Source organism: Coffea eugenioides, chromosome 11 (assembly GCF_003713205.1).
Source record: "Coffea eugenioides isolate CCC68of chromosome 11, Ceug_1.0, whole genome shotgun sequence".
Taxonomy (NCBI): domain Eukaryota; kingdom Viridiplantae; phylum Streptophyta; class Magnoliopsida; order Gentianales; family Rubiaceae; genus Coffea; species Coffea eugenioides.
The window spans coordinates 52,071,000-52,086,820 of record NC_040045.1 but is presented as its reverse complement, the minus strand read 5'-3'; the positions used below and the strand labels follow the sequence as shown (position 1 = coordinate 52,086,820).

At 38.7% G+C, this 15,821-nt stretch overlaps 3 protein-coding genes across 7 annotated transcripts; 2 read left to right on the top strand and 1 right to left on the bottom strand.

Moving 5' to 3' along the window:
- Positions 1-1,655: 1,655 nt before the first annotated feature.
- On the top strand, positions 1,656-7,085 carry LOC113751643 (probable methyltransferase PMT9). Of its 2 annotated transcripts, none has more exons than XM_027295728.1 (8): positions 1,656-2,434; positions 2,607-2,771; positions 2,992-3,174; positions 3,259-3,853; positions 4,796-4,908; positions 5,020-5,240; positions 5,657-5,989; positions 6,518-7,085. In XM_027295728.1, the coding sequence occupies exons 1-7, from the start codon at positions 2,186-2,188 to the stop codon at positions 5,970-5,972; spliced, it is 1,842 nt and encodes a 613-aa protein (XP_027151529.1). In that variant the 5' UTR covers positions 1,656-2,185; the 3' UTR covers positions 5,973-5,989; positions 6,518-7,085. The 2 variants fall into 2 exon arrangements, with proteins under 2 accessions (XP_027151529.1, XP_027151527.1); XM_027295726.1 differs by having other exon boundaries at positions 5,657-5,993.
- A 1,533-nt stretch (positions 7,086-8,618) lies between these two features.
- LOC113753984 (uridine kinase-like protein 5) lies at positions 8,619-11,700 on the top strand. Of its 4 annotated transcripts, none has more exons than XM_027298280.1 (12): positions 8,619-8,702; positions 8,857-8,926; positions 9,032-9,147; positions 9,348-9,444; positions 9,584-9,663; positions 9,832-10,026; positions 10,141-10,224; positions 10,364-10,424; positions 10,857-10,917; positions 11,086-11,179; positions 11,296-11,436; positions 11,528-11,700. In XM_027298280.1, the coding sequence occupies exons 1-12, from the start codon at positions 8,655-8,657 to the stop codon at positions 11,675-11,677; spliced, it is 1,197 nt and encodes a 398-aa protein (XP_027154081.1). In that variant the 5' UTR covers positions 8,619-8,654; the 3' UTR covers positions 11,678-11,700. The 4 variants fall into 4 exon arrangements, with proteins under 4 accessions (XP_027154081.1, XP_027154080.1, XP_027154079.1 ...); XM_027298279.1 differs by having other exon boundaries at positions 11,281-11,442; XM_027298278.1 differs by having other exon boundaries at positions 11,086-11,191; positions 11,242-11,436.
- A 699-nt stretch (positions 11,701-12,399) lies between these two features.
- LOC113753133 (surfeit locus protein 2-like) lies at positions 12,400-15,107 on the bottom strand. The gene is made up of 5 exons (XM_027297231.1): positions 14,701-15,107; positions 13,722-13,819; positions 13,245-13,550; positions 13,016-13,058; positions 12,400-12,741 (listed from the first exon to the last, which is right to left on the bottom strand). Exons 1-5 carry the CDS (start codon positions 14,958-14,960, stop codon positions 12,663-12,665), a joined length of 786 nt encoding a protein of 261 aa, XP_027153032.1. The 5' UTR covers positions 14,961-15,107; the 3' UTR covers positions 12,400-12,662.
- Between the last annotated feature and the right edge of the window lie 714 nt (positions 15,108-15,821).

The window sequence follows — 15,821 nt, the reverse complement described above, 5'->3', positions numbered from 1 at the left end:
TATTTATTTGTTAGTGTGACGTTCAAGAGCGGCAAAAACTTGGGTAGATTCAACCTACGGCCCTACACATCATCGACCGAATAGTTAAAAAATTCACATCACTTCACTAATTCAATCATTAAATGCACAATGAAAAAGTGATAAAATTTGGGCTACTAGGTCTAGTAGACTAGATCTATCCAAGTTTTTGCCTTCAAGAGGGAAAGATTTGTTTATAGTATACGTAGAAATGGTCAAAACTACACCAATTAAAATTTACTTGGCTCTCCTTAAGTAGTTTATTCCAGTTGTAACTCACAATGCACTAAGAGAAGGGATGGATAAAAAAGAGTCAATAGAAGATTTGGAGGGACCGAACTGTTACCGAACTAAACAAGTACATGTACACTCACTGATAAAATTTTCAAGAAAACCTAACTGAGAATGCAAGATTGGGGAATTGATCTCCCAGTCTGCGGCCAATGACGGAATTAAGTCTCTTTCTCTGGTGACCAACTCATTTGGACTAAGTTGGTTTCCACGACACAGAATCTAGTGCGAACCAAGAAGAAAAAAAAAAAAGATTCCACTAATGTTTACGAAATGGTTAAAGCACGTACGGAAATAACACTACTATTACACTTAGAAATGAAAATGCAAATCTCACCTTTAAATTGTAGAAATACTAATTTTTTTGTCATAAATAAAAAATTTTCACTCATTTTCATTAATTCATTTTTTTTAAACAAATATTTAAAGTTTTGTTGCATCAGAGGTCAATTCTACATAACCTCGAGTTCGTCCATTTCGACGCGTGGCTGATAAGCGAAAGGCCCATTCTTACCCTGAAGGCCGGTAGTCTTTGGACGCCCAACTGTCACCTGAACTTTTAAAAAAGTTGGATATCTCCTGAGCCTCGACCCGATGGGCTTAAGGTTTGAAACATTACTGTGAAGGAAGCAACCATGCAATATATATAGTAACATATCTGAGTAAAACCATGCAATATAGTAACACCAATGTATCGCCTTAGCATTTCCGATCTATCAATGTGTACTAATCTATGCGTATTATAGTACCTTTCTTGTAAAAGTGTAGTTATATACATCACTAGTCAATTTGTTGTTGAGGTGCACCATAATGATTGAAATAAACATGTGATTTTTTACCTTTCTTTTTTTTTTTTTGGGCATCTCTAGAGTGCAATACCTTCTATCTTCACTAGTATATTCATTCACGTTGGAAAGAAATGAAGAAAATATTACTTCATCCGTCCCAGTATTGGAATCGATTTTTAGAAATTCATTCTTTTATGAAGAGATAATAATCATTGGTACTGATAAATTTATATATATGTATCTTTTAAATTAAAAATATTCCCTCGCTAAATATGCATTAAAATTTTAAAAGATTACTTTTTTAAATGATAAAATTGAAAAATACATGTTAAATTTAAAATGATCGCTTTCAAACAGCTAAACATGATGGAGGACTGCAACGTGATCGAGGTATTGAAGTCTTTGTGCGTGTTTGGTTGTTTACCATGCGTTCGGGCCCTTCCAGTGGCGACCAATGTCAATTGTGATTAACACCACAAGATATCTGTCTCCCGTGCGTTACGCACCTTACATACAGAATTTAAGACCCCCCCAATTATCGCGCAATTATTCGATATGATGCCAGAAATCTATACCGTGCCCGGGATTTTTTTTGGGTTAGGGGATGAGATATCAACGGCGCATCTCTCACGTCCAGTGCTGAAACAAGGATAAAAGTCCCACCTAATCCATTCCCAGGACTAGGAGGAGGCTAGCTGGTGATGGTGTACAGCTGCTACGGTTGACAGCACAACGGCGTTCAGAGGACGGAAGTATTTCCATCGAATTTCCTAATTCAACATAAGATTGTGATTCCCGAGTGAAAGGATCTTTTTATTCCAGACAAGGAAAGTCGCAGATTTTTGGAAGTTATACTAGTAATAGTTAAAAGTAAAGTCCACAGTATCGCTAAGTGCCTTATATAAGACAAATCGCAGCGACGACAAAGATTACATTCTACTAGTAGTATATATTCCTTGCTTTCTAGTTGAGGTTGAGAAGAAATGGATCTGCTGCTGCCCAACTAGGGTTTTTAGCTCGAGGTTCCGGCAGCTGCAGCAGCACCGAAAAACCAAGCAGAGACGAAAAGGTTTGACTGGGAAAAGAAAATGAGGCAAAAGAACGAGGTTATTAACACATCCAAGTTGTTTAAGTTTCTGTTAATCGGGCTAACTGTGTTTTTGGGATTGGTTTGTCTGTACAATGGTTCGTCCTTCGCTCCACGTCTGCCCAGAGCCGACGACCCCCTAGAGGACGGCGCCGATCCAGTAACGGGCCGCTTTCTGCCGAAGCGATACTACTCGGACGAGTTGCCGGAAGACCAAGAGCGTAACCCTGAAGTTCCCAGAAGCATTCCTGTATGTCTCCAATTGTTTATTTGTTTCTTTTGAAAAGTTTGGTAATGATTGTTGTATGGCTTCTTTCTTTTTTTTCTTTCTGGTGAAAAGTTTGGCAATAATTGCAAATGCATTTTTTTGTGGTTCTATTAGAAATCCTGCATTTGGTGACGTATATGTATATTTTTTAAAGGTTTGTGATTTGAATCATTCGGAACTGATCCCATGCTTGGATAGAAACTTGATATATCAACTCAAATTGAAGCCTAATTTGACTTTAATGGAGCATTATGAACGCCATTGTCCGCCTCCTCACCGGCGGTACAATTGCCTCATTCCACCTCCAATTGGCTACAAGGTTGGTAATGCCTCTATTCGTTTTGTGCTTTCATTTCTTCGGTAAGCAAAAGAGAAGGAATTGATTTCTTCTCTTTTCTCTATATATTAACTGGACTTTTTCGATGTGTCCTACACATGAGTTCAAAGTTCCCTAGTTCTGCTCTCTGGATGTACTACTTATAAATGTTGCGACTATTTTTGCTAGTTTTCATTTAATGAGGTCAATTTTAGGAGTCCAGATCCCAATCAAGTGGCCTGCAAGTAGAGATCAAGTATGGAAAGCCAACATACCTCATACGCATCTCGCTCAAGAAAAATCGGACCAAAACTGGATGGTGGTTGATGGGGAAAAGATCAGGTTTCCTGGTGGAGGAACCCATTTCCATTATGGTGCAGACAAGTACATTGCAGCAATTGCTGGGGTACAGCATACTCAGCCATTCCATTACGTTTTCTGCTAGTTCTTCTTTTCGAGTTTTTACCGTTACGGTTTGCATTCTTTGCAGATGCTTAAGTTTCCTGATGAAAAGCTGAACAATGGTGGGAATATCCGTAATGTCCTTGATGTGGGTTGTGGGGTTGCAAGTTTTGGGGCATACCTTCTTCCTCTTGATATCATCGCTATGTCACTGGCGCCCAATGATGTGCATGAGAATCAAATCCAATTTGCATTGGAGAGGGGAATCCCCTCCACTCTTGGTGTTTTGGGAACTAAGAGACTACCTTATCCAAGTAGATCATTTGAACTGGCTCATTGTTCCCGTTGTAGGATTGATTGGCTTCAGAGAGATGGAATCCTCTTGTTAGAATTAGACAGGTTGCTCAGACCAGGAGGTTATTTCGTGTACTCATCACCTGAAGCTTATGCTCATGATGCGGATAATCGAAGAATTTGGAATGCCATGTATGATCTTTTGAGAAGAATGTGCTGGAGAGTTGTTTCAAGAAGAGATCAAACTGTTATATGGGCTAAGCCTTTTAGTAACAGTTGTTATAGAAAGAGAGAACCTGGGACTAACCCCCCCTTGTGCAGCTCTGACGAGGATCCAGATTCCACTTGGAATGCGCTCATGAAGGCTTGCATCACTCCATACTCTGCCAGTGAGTAGCATTAATTCCTATGAGCTTTTTCAACTTTTTAGGTCAAAGTGTAGAAATTAACTTGCATCGAGAGAATTGAGATGTGGGTTGCTATTCTGTCATCTGGTGGATTTTTGTTTATTTTCTGCATTGCTTAGTCATCATCCATGTCATCAAAATTTGTTACAGAGCTACTGAATTGATCTTATCAAGTTTGTATCACATCAGGAAAATAAGTTGGAGAACTGGTAAATTATTTTTTTTTGCGTTGTTCAGATCTGGAAGGATTATATTCCAATGAATTATTACACTTTAACCAAGAAATGAATATACAAAAAGTTTCTCAGAGAAATCTTGTATATCCAAGTTGGATATAGAGTTCAGGAAATTGCCCAGATGATAGTGGCCGATGTTGATCAACTACTTCAGAATTTTTCCGCCACTTGTTGCAACTTGGTGAAAAATAATTAAGTATTCTTGTATCCAGTCTACCAAGAAGAAAGAATGGATTTTACTAGGATGGATTTGCTTTTGTGGTTATTCTCTCTGCTGCATCAACAAAGGTTTATGCTCTTTGGATGCTGAATGCAGTGGTTTGATGCTTTCTCGATAATGTATCAAGATATCGACTTCTGGCAGCTGTATAGTTCCTATCCTCTCCACCAAGGATAAAGGGAAAAAAAAGTTTCACAACTTCTGAACACCCACCCTTAGCTGTAAAGTTGTTTTTTTTCTGAGATCTGTGGAGAAATAGTCTATGGAACTATTGGTTTTGGATTAGAAATGTCGCCTTTTTCTTTTGCAGGGTGGTGCAGAAGGCAAATCTGAACAATCTGTAAAAGATACCACAAAATTTTCATTTAATTATCCTGTCATTGAGTTGTTAGTTCTGTTGTTATATTATTGTATGTGATGACTCCATTTTTCTTATAATAGTCATGAAATGCTTATCTGTGAAACCAGGGATGCACAAGGAAAAAGGAAGTGGACTAAAACCTTGGCCACAAAGGCTTACTGCAGCTCCCCTTCGCCTGGAAGACATTGGTGTCAGTCCTCAGGAGTTTCTGAAAGATACTGTGAGTTAAGGGAACACATACTGTCTTTAGAATGCCTTTATATCTTATCCTTCTTTTTTTTTTGGGATAAAATGAGCCTGTTTTAACCTACTAGATCTTTATGAAATGCAGAGCATATGGCATGACAGGGTTGTTGACTATTGGAAGCAGATGAGATCGCTTATGCAGAGGAACTCATTTAGAAATGTCATGGACATGAATTCAAACCTTGGTGGGTTTGCTGCTGCTCTCAGAGATAAGGATCTCTGGGTGATGAATGTTGCTCCAGTAAATGCTTCTTCTAAGCTTAAGATCGTATATGATAGAGGCCTAATTGGCACCGTTCACGACTGGTAAGCTATTGTTGCGAGCACAGATATTTGGGTTCCATATGCATCTTTGAATGCAGCATTTGGGTGATAGAGGAAACTTAAAAAGAAGACAAGCACCTTTTTTTTTTTTTTCCTCTTTTTTAAAGTTCCATCAGTAGATTTGGAATTATTACAACCATTTATGACGTTGCAAACTGATTATAGATGGGCAGGGTAATGGTTTCGCGATCCGTTCTATGGAATCTTTTGTTATTAATGAGTGAACTGGTAGAGGTCTAGGCTATAGGCCAAACTCCCATTGGCATTTTTTGTCTTTTTGGCTAATCCTTTGTAAATGGAAACTGAAGCTATAGAAACCAATTGGCAAGCATGTCTGATATGAAAAGTTTTTGGTTGCTGTTATGCCAGTTGATCTCCAATTGTAAGCCCATTTACAGGTGTGAATCGTTTTCAACCTACCCTCGCACTTATGATTTACTTCATGCCTGGGCCTTGTTCTCGGAGATTGAGGAGCGTGGATGTAGTACAGAAGATCTTCTGATTGAAATGGACAGAATCCTACGGCCAGAAGGAATTGTCATCATAAGAGACAAACTTTCAGTTATAAACTATGCAAGAAAATTCTTGACTGCCTTAAAGTGGGATGGTTGGATATCAGAAGTGGAACCTAGGGCTGATGCTCTCTCGCTAAATGAAGAAAGAGTTTTAATTGCAAAAAAGAGATTATGGCAGGTGGAGCTCACAATGTTATGAGTCTGCTTGCATTTTGGGTAGGTAAGTAATGCATACAGATATGAAATCAAGTTTTTGTTTTTTAAATGTGACTGATCCATGATCTAATGCTCATCCTTTTGAGTTTTTTGAAGCAACCGTTTTGAATGTACGAAGTATATATCTAGTTGTAAGTGGGAAACGATGCAATTTTGATTGTCCAGTTTTCAAAATTCGGTTGATACTGATTGATCCTGTCACAGACACACACTTACTGTTATATGTTTGCTTATTTGGTTTATGTGTCGGCAAAGCATGGAAAGGCTCGAGGTGCTGTAGTGGTTGGAATTAGCATTATGCTGAGAAGTATTTTTTATGTGAAAAATGTGACTCGATTCCCTTATGTATATTCATGACTCTTTGCTGGTTTCGCATGTGCTAAGTTATACTTGAATTGCAACAGTGATTGAGTATAGTGTGTGTTGGGGAATTGTCAGAGACGATTGCTGGTGTGAGTATGAATTGTTTTATATTGTCCTCTGTCGTCTGAATAAGTCCTTATTTTTACGCTGGCATTTTGTTTATAGAGTGCTACGCAATTATATTGCACCTGCAGTTGCTGGGTAGATCGTCATTATCCATGGCATCGGGGAAATCAAGAATTAGAGCTGTTGGGAGACTTTTTATCTTTTGGCCTTGAGAGATGAGGAACATGAGTTCAACATAGTTGCATAACCATCTCTTCAGAGGTGCCATCTTGTAAAGATACAACCACCACCAAGAATGTGATTTACCGAAGTAGCATTTCATGTAAAATTTGTCTAGCTAGATTACTGACCTGCCCAATTGTAGATGGTTCTTAAGTCACCTCTTTTGTTTCAATAGTTTCAATTTTTTCTTTATTGATGGAATTTGGATGGTAGATGTTTTAGACTAGAGTCATATGCGGTGGTCGTGGCAACTGGGATCACAACCCACTTATTATCTGTAACAGAAAACCTTAGCAGCAATTGATTGATACATCGACGTGACGAGGATGAAAATAATATTACTGATGTGTGGTAGTGTATATCATCATTGACTGTTGAGCATGAAAGACCGAATGCTTGAGTATGATGGTATTAACTATTATTCATTTGCTGCATTCTGGGATTATGCTTTTGAGTGGACTCAGACCTTAGACACAGTAATGTTGGCGACGAGTATTCTCTCTGTGCTGATTTTCACAGGTTGGCTGGCTCTATTAACATTTTTCTCACGTTGAGTTAACTGATACTCGCGGGAGAATTCTAAAAAGCTCTCTGAAAAGAGCCCAATGGGTTGTGAGTAAAATGATCAGTTGCACACCGCAGCTATCGGTTTGGCAGTGTCTCACGCCCGGCTCATCTAAATTTGCCTCCTCCGTTTTGGGCTGTGGATCTTTATGGTTGTATTTTCTCTTGTGACAAGTAAAAGCCAAAAATGCGCATCAGCCTGACCAAAGCTAGAAGCTTTACTTTGTAACCTGAAAGAGGCTTTGCATGCGGGGTTAGCAGGTATAAGAATTTATTAGACTAAAGGGGTGTTATAACACCTTTTTTGGATTTTTTTTAGTATAGGTAGGGTTCGAATCCCTGATCTATAGTCCAAAAAGGGATTTTATTCTCTTTTTGGTGGCCACTGGACCAAAGCTCAGTGGTTGTAAACCGAAACTTCTTCGATGCCTCATTTTAGCCAAGTGCAGCTATACAAGAGAGACACATAGCGTTGCCTCTGCCTGCGTTCGTGCGCGCGTCCATCCGTCCTTCCTCCTCTGTTTATTTTAGAATTCTTTTTTTGTCCCTCCGCCTTCCGGTATTGGGCCAGTTTTTAAGACGAGGCCTTTCGCTCCAGGTTAGATGAGGGTCCAGTTACAACTTCTTTTCTGTTGTGGGCCACATGAATGTTGTGGCCCAGTTAGAACTTGACGTAGTCGAAGGGCACGGGCAGATTTCCCGCTAAATTCGTTTTGGATCTCCTCCTCCTCCTTTTTTTTTTAAAAAAAAAAAAAAATTGTTTTTGCCAACTCCAAAAGAGGGGCAAATAGAAAATAATTTCCTTCTATGGTTTACCAAACCAAAATTTTTATAATTAACCGATTAATTTCTTGCCTCACAAACATCAAAACTGATTAGAAGCTGTAAGTTAAAAGCTAGATACTTTGATTAATTTAACATGATTAGTACTCCTATTGGAAACAATGCTGAAATAGATACAAGTATTATGGAGGATTTTAATGATTTTCCTGGATGTGATTTTCGTGGCTGTTTACGCACGTGTCCCTTTTTTTCTTTTTTCTTTCCTTGAGTAAAATTTAGGGCGCCAAACATGTTATTTGGTTTATGATCAGGAAAGCCGTCGTTGGTTTGCAGAATTAATGCGACAAAAAGAGATGGAATCTGGAATTGTAGCTGCTTTGAGAGGCAACATCGATACTCACCTCTCCCTTCAAACTCCTTCGGAACATGTTACACCTAAGGTGCCGTTCATAATAGGTAAGGCCTTCCAGATTTTTCTAATACATATATATATGTATTTTGTTGCAATAAATAATCTCATAGGCTTTCTTTCTTGCCCTTGAATTTTGACCGATCAAAATATATATATATATGATGCAACTTAAACAATCTTCTTTTTTTTTTATTTGAATTTGAAATTGAAGGTGTTGCTGGTGGAACAGCATCTGGGAAAACAACTGTTTGCAACATGATTATTTCGCAGCTTCATGATCAACGGGTTGTTCTTGTCCATCAAGTAATGTTTTTAAGATTGAAGTAGCTTGCAAATTGAATCTAGTAAATTGCTAGTGCTGTCCTTTATTTTTTGTTGGTTTTCTATTTAATGCTTATTTTGTTCCGTGTGGAGAGTCCGAGAACCTTTTTGATAGGGATAAGTGCTTCTTCCCCAGGATTCATTCTACCATTCCTTGAGCGATGAGCAACTACAAAAAGTTCAGGACTACAATTTTGACCATCCCGGTAGGGCATCTTAGGAGGAGGATTTGTTTTCTAATTAGTGCTGCTTGATGAATGGACATTGCTTATATATTTCATTGATTTTCTAATAGTTAGTGCATATTTCAGACGCCTTCGATACGGGGCTTATGCTTTCTTGCTTGGAGGCATTAAAGCTTGGGCAAGCAGTCAGCATACCCAATTATGACTTCAAAAGCCACAAGAGCATTGAACCAGCACGGATGGTATTTACCTGCCTCTACTGGAGGGTGGTAGATTTTCCTCCTTGTGTCGTCTTGGTCATGTAGTCAGTAACTCAGGCAAACAGGACTTACTACGAACCTCATTGATTACCCTATACTTCCACGATCCAGTCAAAAAAAGGATGACTCGTGTCTATCAATTGGTATAATTTTTACTGGACTAAAGTTTTCATCCAATACAGGTCAATCCCTCAGATGTAATCATCTTGGAAGGGATTCTAATCTTTCACGATCCTCGTCTACGCGACCTTATGAACATGAAGATATTTGTTGATACAGGTACTTTTGTCTCCAATTCTCTCTACCTCATCCTCTTGCTTCTACAGTCTAGCAGCAGCCATGATGTCTTCTTCATCTTTGATTAATACGATCGCACCGAATTGCATGTTTTGCTCTCTTTAAACTTTTATCAGTGCAGATTCTGACGTAAGGCTTGCCAGGAGGATACAGAGAGATACCGTTGAGAGGGGCAGAAACATTCAGAATGTGCTTGACCAAGTCAGTAGAGTTACAGCTAAGCTTCTTTGTGTCACTTAATAGAAAATATAGTATGCTGAAAGACTTTCATTAAGTAATGTGCTGATATATAATGTGACCTGTGTCATTCTCATTTCTAGCCAGTAGTGCTGGCATGTTCTGCTAGCTCAATTATCCTATATCTTGCAGTATGCCAAGTTTGTGAAGCGCAGTTTTGAAGAATTTATACTTCCAACGATGAAATATGCTGATGTTATAATCCCTCGAGGAGCGGACAACGAAGTTGCGATTGATCTGATAGTTCAGCACATACGTACAAAACTCAGCCAGCATGACCTCTGTAAAATATATCCAAATGTGTTTGTCATCTATTCTACGTTTCAGGTAACATTCGGCTTCATACTCAATAGTCAGTATGTGGCAATGTGTCATCTATATTTTCTTGGTTGTTCTGCACTGTGTTGGTTTCATTAGCATGTTTTTTATGGTTTCTTTCAGACACGAGGGATGCACACATTAATACGTGATGCCAAAACAAATAAGCATGACTTTGTTTTCTATGCTGATCGACTTATTCGCTTGGTATGGAGAAATTCCCAAATAAAGTACCTTTTGTCGATTGCACATTTATGCGTTGAAATTTATGCGGTTGCTTGATGCCCAAAAAATCGAAAAAGAGAACTAAAAATGTTCAGTGATCAAGTTCTTATTCATGTTTCAGGTTGTGGAGCATGGTTTAGGTCATCTTCCTTTTACCGAAAAGCAGATACTAACTCCAACAGGTTATATTTGTGTCATTGCCTGTCTGCTGCAACTTACAAACCAGGCCTGATTCTTGTATCTTTTTTCACCATTGCACGTTTCTTTGATCAAGGAAAGAAATTCACATGATTTTGTGACTTAAAACTCTTCATGCACCCAGGCACTCTGTCCATCTTAACGGTAACAGCAAATGAAAGATGAAAGGAAAAAGAAACTGTTATTTAACTAAGAGAGCCAAAGTTTTTTTTTTTCCTTCTTCCACACAGACGCTTTTGGCACTAATGAAGTTGAAATACAGTTCAGGATTGCTATAAGAAGATGGTTTTCTCCATCATAGATTGTAAAACTTATCACTGCCAGAGTTTGAGAATCTAAATCCTCTGGAATATGATCTTATTAAGATAGTTGATATTGTCGTAATAATTTCCCTTTGCAACTTCTGCAAATTGCAGGATCCGTGTACACCGGAGTTGTTTTCTGTAAAAGTTTGTGTGGTGTTTCGGTCATTAGAAGGTATCAGTTGTCTCCTGTTTTACCGCAAATCAAATAAGCATAGTTTTCGTATATGAATAATCATTCAGCTCAACTGGGATTACCATTTGTTCATGGATAACTACTTCTGTTCTTTGTTTGAGAACGCTTGATTCTCGAGTAACTAAAACAGTAATCTGCTGGAAACAGCGGGGAAAGCATGGAGAATGCTCTAAGAGCATGTTGCAAGGGAATTAAAATCGGCAAAATCCTTATCCACAGAGAGGGTAATACTGGTCGACAGGTTTGTGGAAATGTCTCCTGTGTGCGGCCATCGCCCTCTCAGCTCTTCCCCTTCCACCCTAGGATTTTGTCATTTGCGATGAGTTCTGGTTTTGGCTGCAGTTGATCTACGAGAAGTTACCGTCAGACATTGCGAGCCGCCATGTGCTGTTGCTTGATCCCGTACTCGCTTCAGGGTATTCTGCAGTCAAAGCTATTTCTGTGCTGCTCAGCAAGGGTGTACCAGAATCCAACATTATTTTCCTCAACCTTATTGCGGTGAGAGTCAAATTGGTCATACGTTTTCCATACTTCCTTCTACCATGCGTCTGCACTCATTTAAGCACTGAATCTGAATGACCCCATTCAGGCTCCTGAGGGAATACATGCTGTTTGTAAAAGTTTCCCTAGGCTAAAGATTGTGACCTCAGAGATTGACGCCACGCTAAACGAAGATCTAAGGGTGATGCCGGGCCTGGGCGAGTTTGGAGACCGATACTTTGGCACCGGTGCAGGATGATCGCCGACTCCGCATCCCTTCTACTGCTAGTGCCCTTCTTTTTTTGAATGAAAGTAGTACTACTAGTAATCTAGCTCACATGATTATGCACGCGTGCTACGGTGTCATTGTCAAAATTCAAAGAAATAAGAAAAGAAATTGCACCGTGCGCGCAATCGATTTTCTTTCTCACTTTTTATTATATTATTATTTTTTATTCATGAACATCATGTTTTATTTATTTTTTTATTTTCTTAAAATTCAATAACTATTAACTGAATAATACACAAAATTTTACAAACTCAAATTTATGAATTTTCTGCTGCATTTTTTAATTTTCTATTATCTATTGCTTTTTTTAAGACTATTTTATTTTTTTTATACTTAGTTAATAATTATTGAATCTTAAGGAAACAAAAAAAAACTAAAATACAATATTTATGAAAGAGAAATAGTTATATAATAAAAAATGCGACAAAAAATTGAACAGGAAGTGGGATAAAAGATTCCGTTACTGTTTGCACCCTGCGACTAGACTGGTCACGCTGGTCTAATCCCTTTGTTGTTGTTGTTCACCCTTCACTCCTCGGAAGAGCATTTCCTACAGGCACTGGGAATCCCTCATGGACCTTGAGGAACTAAATTCTGCTGATACAACTTGCGCAAAGTGATACATAGCTTAAGACCGCGTCCACCCCAGTATAATTCTTATGCTTACGTGCAATTGTTCTTCAAACAATAAAGATGTGAATGTGCATACTGCAATAACTATACCAGAGACGCTACAACCCCTTTCTATTGATTTCTTTATAACTGTTTTGAGAAAAAGGAAAAAAAAAAAAGAAAAAAGAGAGAGAACGTTTCCCTTAACATTGCAAAGAAGGCCGTCTGCTGCTGCTATATTATAGCTTGATCTCTAGGAAAAATTGAACTAAATGGTACAATTTGCTCAACCGGGCAAGAAAATTTCAACACCAAGCATCAAAGCCCAGGTTGTAAACTCTTATCATGCATCTCCGATCTTCTTCTTCTTCTTTCTCGAGGCAAAGCTATTTGGTCCTATTTCCAAGGACATTCTCTTTGTCCTGTAAATCAAACACACGAGATCTTGAGCACTTTGACAGTTAAACAATCATCTAAAACCACATTTACCACTCTGAAAAAGATGATGTTGGTTTTCATTATCATGTTTAGTAAAAGAAAAGGCGAATATGGAAAACATAATTCCTTGTTCAATTTCAGCTTTTCATCTCACCAATCTCTGTATATTGGAGATTGTGGACCTTTCTCCAATATACAGACTCTGCCACGTAAGGGAGAGAGAATACGCATAAAGTAGTGTAAGAAACACAGACAGACCGTTTAGTAAGCTCCACTGCTTCCTGTTTATCATCTTCGGTTCCTACATCCGGTGAAAGAAACCAATGCAAGTTTATAATCCTTAGCGACTTTCAAAAAGCAGAATGAATAATATCAATCTCAGCCAGGAAAAGATATGTTGTCTACCAACGTGACAATCATGAACAGTTTATATACTCCTCAGGAGTTAATTAGCAGGCTCTTAGTTGAACAAGTTATGGATATATACCTTCTCCATCAGCATCATCATTTTCTGGCCCCGACTCTGGATCAGAGGCCCACCTATCACCTCCATCATCATTGTCCCAACGTTCTCCCAGTGGTGGCATCCAGAAATCTTCTTCTTCCTCTGACTCACTGTCCTTCTCGGAAACATTTCTTGCTTCAGAGATAACTTCAACAACAGTCTTATCCCGATTCTCCTCCTTTTTCTTCAAACCATCATCCTTAACCTTTGATTTCTTCTCTGCCTTTTGACTGTCATCCTGTTTCTCCATCGCTCCATTTGTTATGCTGTGTCCTAATTCCACTTTTTCTGTTCACAATACCAAATGAAGAAGATACGGTTAATGTCCAGAATGGAAGTGATCCAATAAAATGAGTGTAATACACAATAACTTCACATTTTACACAGGCAGCTTCCTAGGCATTCCAAATATGAACAGCTGTCTCGTGTAACAACAGGGGAAACTAAAACAGGACAAACCTAGCATGTTGAGGAAACGTTTGCCGTTAATATGCTTCCATATATGCTCTTCTGATTTGTTGATAGTAAAGCCCGTTAGCTTGCAGATTAGCTTCGAACTACAAGAGGGAACCCGAAAATTACCAAAAAGGTTTACACAGGTATCGGGATAAACCAAGCATAAAAAATACACAATCTCAGCCTTAGACTATCCGAGAATCAGCAATTAAATTGTTCATAATAAGACGAGGCAAATCATATTTGCATTCCAAAATAATCCCTTGCGAGTCCACTTTCCTTCACGTAATAAAATATTTGAGTGAAGCGCCAGAAGCCATTTTTGAAGTGCAAATTCACTTGCCTAAGATAAGAGCCAGAGTCGCAGCAAACATTTAATTTGAGCATACAGAAATCGCAACCCCCCCCCCCCCCCCACCCACACAAACAAACACACAAAGAAAATAAATAAATATATAAAATTGAGAGCTTTGACACTACGAGTTCCGTGGGGAATCCAAACAATCGAGTTTGCCACAAGGGAACTGCTACTTTCTTCTGCTATATAAGAGATCCCAGAAGTTAATTAAATATAAAAACGAGAAAGGAAACCTTTATTTCATGTATCACTAATACATTATACAAGCGACGAGACAGACGGAGGAAATAAAAATGCTGCCTTGGAAACAAAATTATCGTCAAAGTAACAAACTACGATTCATCCAATTCACTAAGCTGCACTGGCTAGCTCTGGCGATGCCAGAATATGTACACATATGTTCTAAATCAGCTAAAAGAAAATCCCCACAAAACTGAACTAAGAAAACACAAGTAATTAACAAAAAAAAAAAAACCAATCTTGCAAATTTGGACGCAGTTTACACACGCATGGAGATTCTACTAGCACAATCAAAGCCAAACGAAAACACGGTTGGGAGAGGTAGAAGAAGGGCAAAAATAAAAACAGAAGAGGAAAGCGGAAACATAATGAATGAATGAATACCGGGACAGAGGATCGTGACGGAACATATTGAGAGGGGGTTTGTTACTGGAGAGAGCGGCGTCGATGAGGCCCAAGCGGCAGTGCTTGGTCTGAGCATAGGAGTCTCTGGCATGGGCCGGCAGCTCGTGACCGGTCTCCACGCACTTGAACCGCCCATTCTCCAGCTCCTTGAAGCTCGGTGGCCCCAGAAGATTTTCCCCTTCTTTGCTTGATTCCTTCGTTCCTTCTACTTTGCCTACCTCTCCTCCTTTCTTCCCCATTGCTTTGCTTGCTGCTGTCAGCCAAAGGTGTTATTTTTCACGCAACAAAATCTCTCACTCTTTTCTATTCTATTCTACTTAGGGCTCAGTCAGAACTCAGGAGTTGGAGGGCGGCGGCAGCAAAATAGCAGCACCGGTATCAAGCATGAGTGCAAACGAGGTCGTTTCGGTAAGTGTATGTTTTTTTGAGGAACTAGCTAATGCTCAAATTTACAAGTTTATGTCTTTAAAAAAAAAAAAATGGGATGATTTCAGAGACCTCCTCTGACATTTATACCGATTACAGCTACCTCTCTCTAGAATTTGAAAAATTACAAAAACCTCCTCAAAAAAAAAAAGTAGCTTTTTTTTAAGCAGCTTCTTGTGCCACAATCTACAAAAACCTCCCCTAAAAAGTGTGTTTATAAAATATTGAATCAATCCTCAATAGCTTGTAGATTGGCTCAAATCAATGTTCAATTTTCATCGCATATACTATTCACTCTTACAGAGTTATGGGAAATTCTTGCAAAAATCGATCCAAGTGGAAATCAGTTTAGGATTATGCATTATCGAGAACAAGAAAAATCTACTCATAATAATTTACCGAACTCCATAGGCAATCAAATACCAAACTTTAGAGTCTGACAATGATGAAAAAACAAGGGCATTGATGATTGTCCTGAACAGAATTGGCTTAAGCTAACGAACCGCCTTCATTGGATGACACAGATATGTTATCCACTCATCACATCTTCTTCATCGTCCAGAACGAGAAGCTTACACATTCTTTCAACGCCATTTTAAAGCCAAGGCGAAAGCTAGTTGGCAAGTTTTGAAAATCAAGATTCAGGGATTTTTATGAAAAGTGAATTAATTGAA

What these genes read in the sequence shown, in the direction of transcription:
- LOC113751643 (XM_027295728.1), top strand. Translation starts at nt 2,186, where the DNA reads ATGAGGCAAAAGAACGAGGTTATTAACACATCCAAGTTGTTTAAGTTT. An exon ending in AAGTTCCCAGAAGCATTCCT is followed by an intron (nt 2,435 to 2,606) that starts GTATGTCTCCAA and finishes TATTTTTTAAAG; the next exon opens with GTTTGTGATTTGAATCATTC. An exon ending in CATCACTCCATACTCTGCCA is followed by an intron (nt 3,854 to 4,795) that starts GTGAGTAGCATT and finishes CTGTGAAACCAG; the next exon opens with GGATGCACAAGGAAAAAGGA.
- LOC113753984 (XM_027298278.1), top strand. Translation starts at nt 8,655, where the DNA reads ATGATTATTTCGCAGCTTCATGATCAACGGGTTGTTCTTGTCCATCAA. An exon ending in GGGTTGTTCTTGTCCATCAA is followed by an intron (nt 8,703 to 8,856) that starts GTAATGTTTTTA and finishes CTTCTTCCCCAG; the next exon opens with GATTCATTCTACCATTCCTT. An exon ending in GCAGATACTAACTCCAACAG is followed by an intron (nt 10,425 to 10,856) that starts GTTATATTTGTG and finishes TGCAAATTGCAG; the next exon opens with GATCCGTGTACACCGGAGTT.
- LOC113753133 (XM_027297231.1), bottom strand. Translation starts at nt 14,960, where the DNA reads ATGGGGAAGAAAGGAGGAGAGGTAGGCAAAGTAGAAGGAACGAAGGAA. An exon ending in CGTCACGATCCTCTGTCCCG is followed by an intron (nt 13,820 to 14,700) that starts GTATTCATTCAT and finishes TCCCTCTTGTAG; the next exon opens with TTCGAAGCTAATCTGCAAGC. An exon ending in TGATGATGCTGATGGAGAAG is followed by an intron (nt 13,059 to 13,244) that starts GTATATATCCAT and finishes CACCGGATGTAG; the next exon opens with GAACCGAAGATGATAAACAG.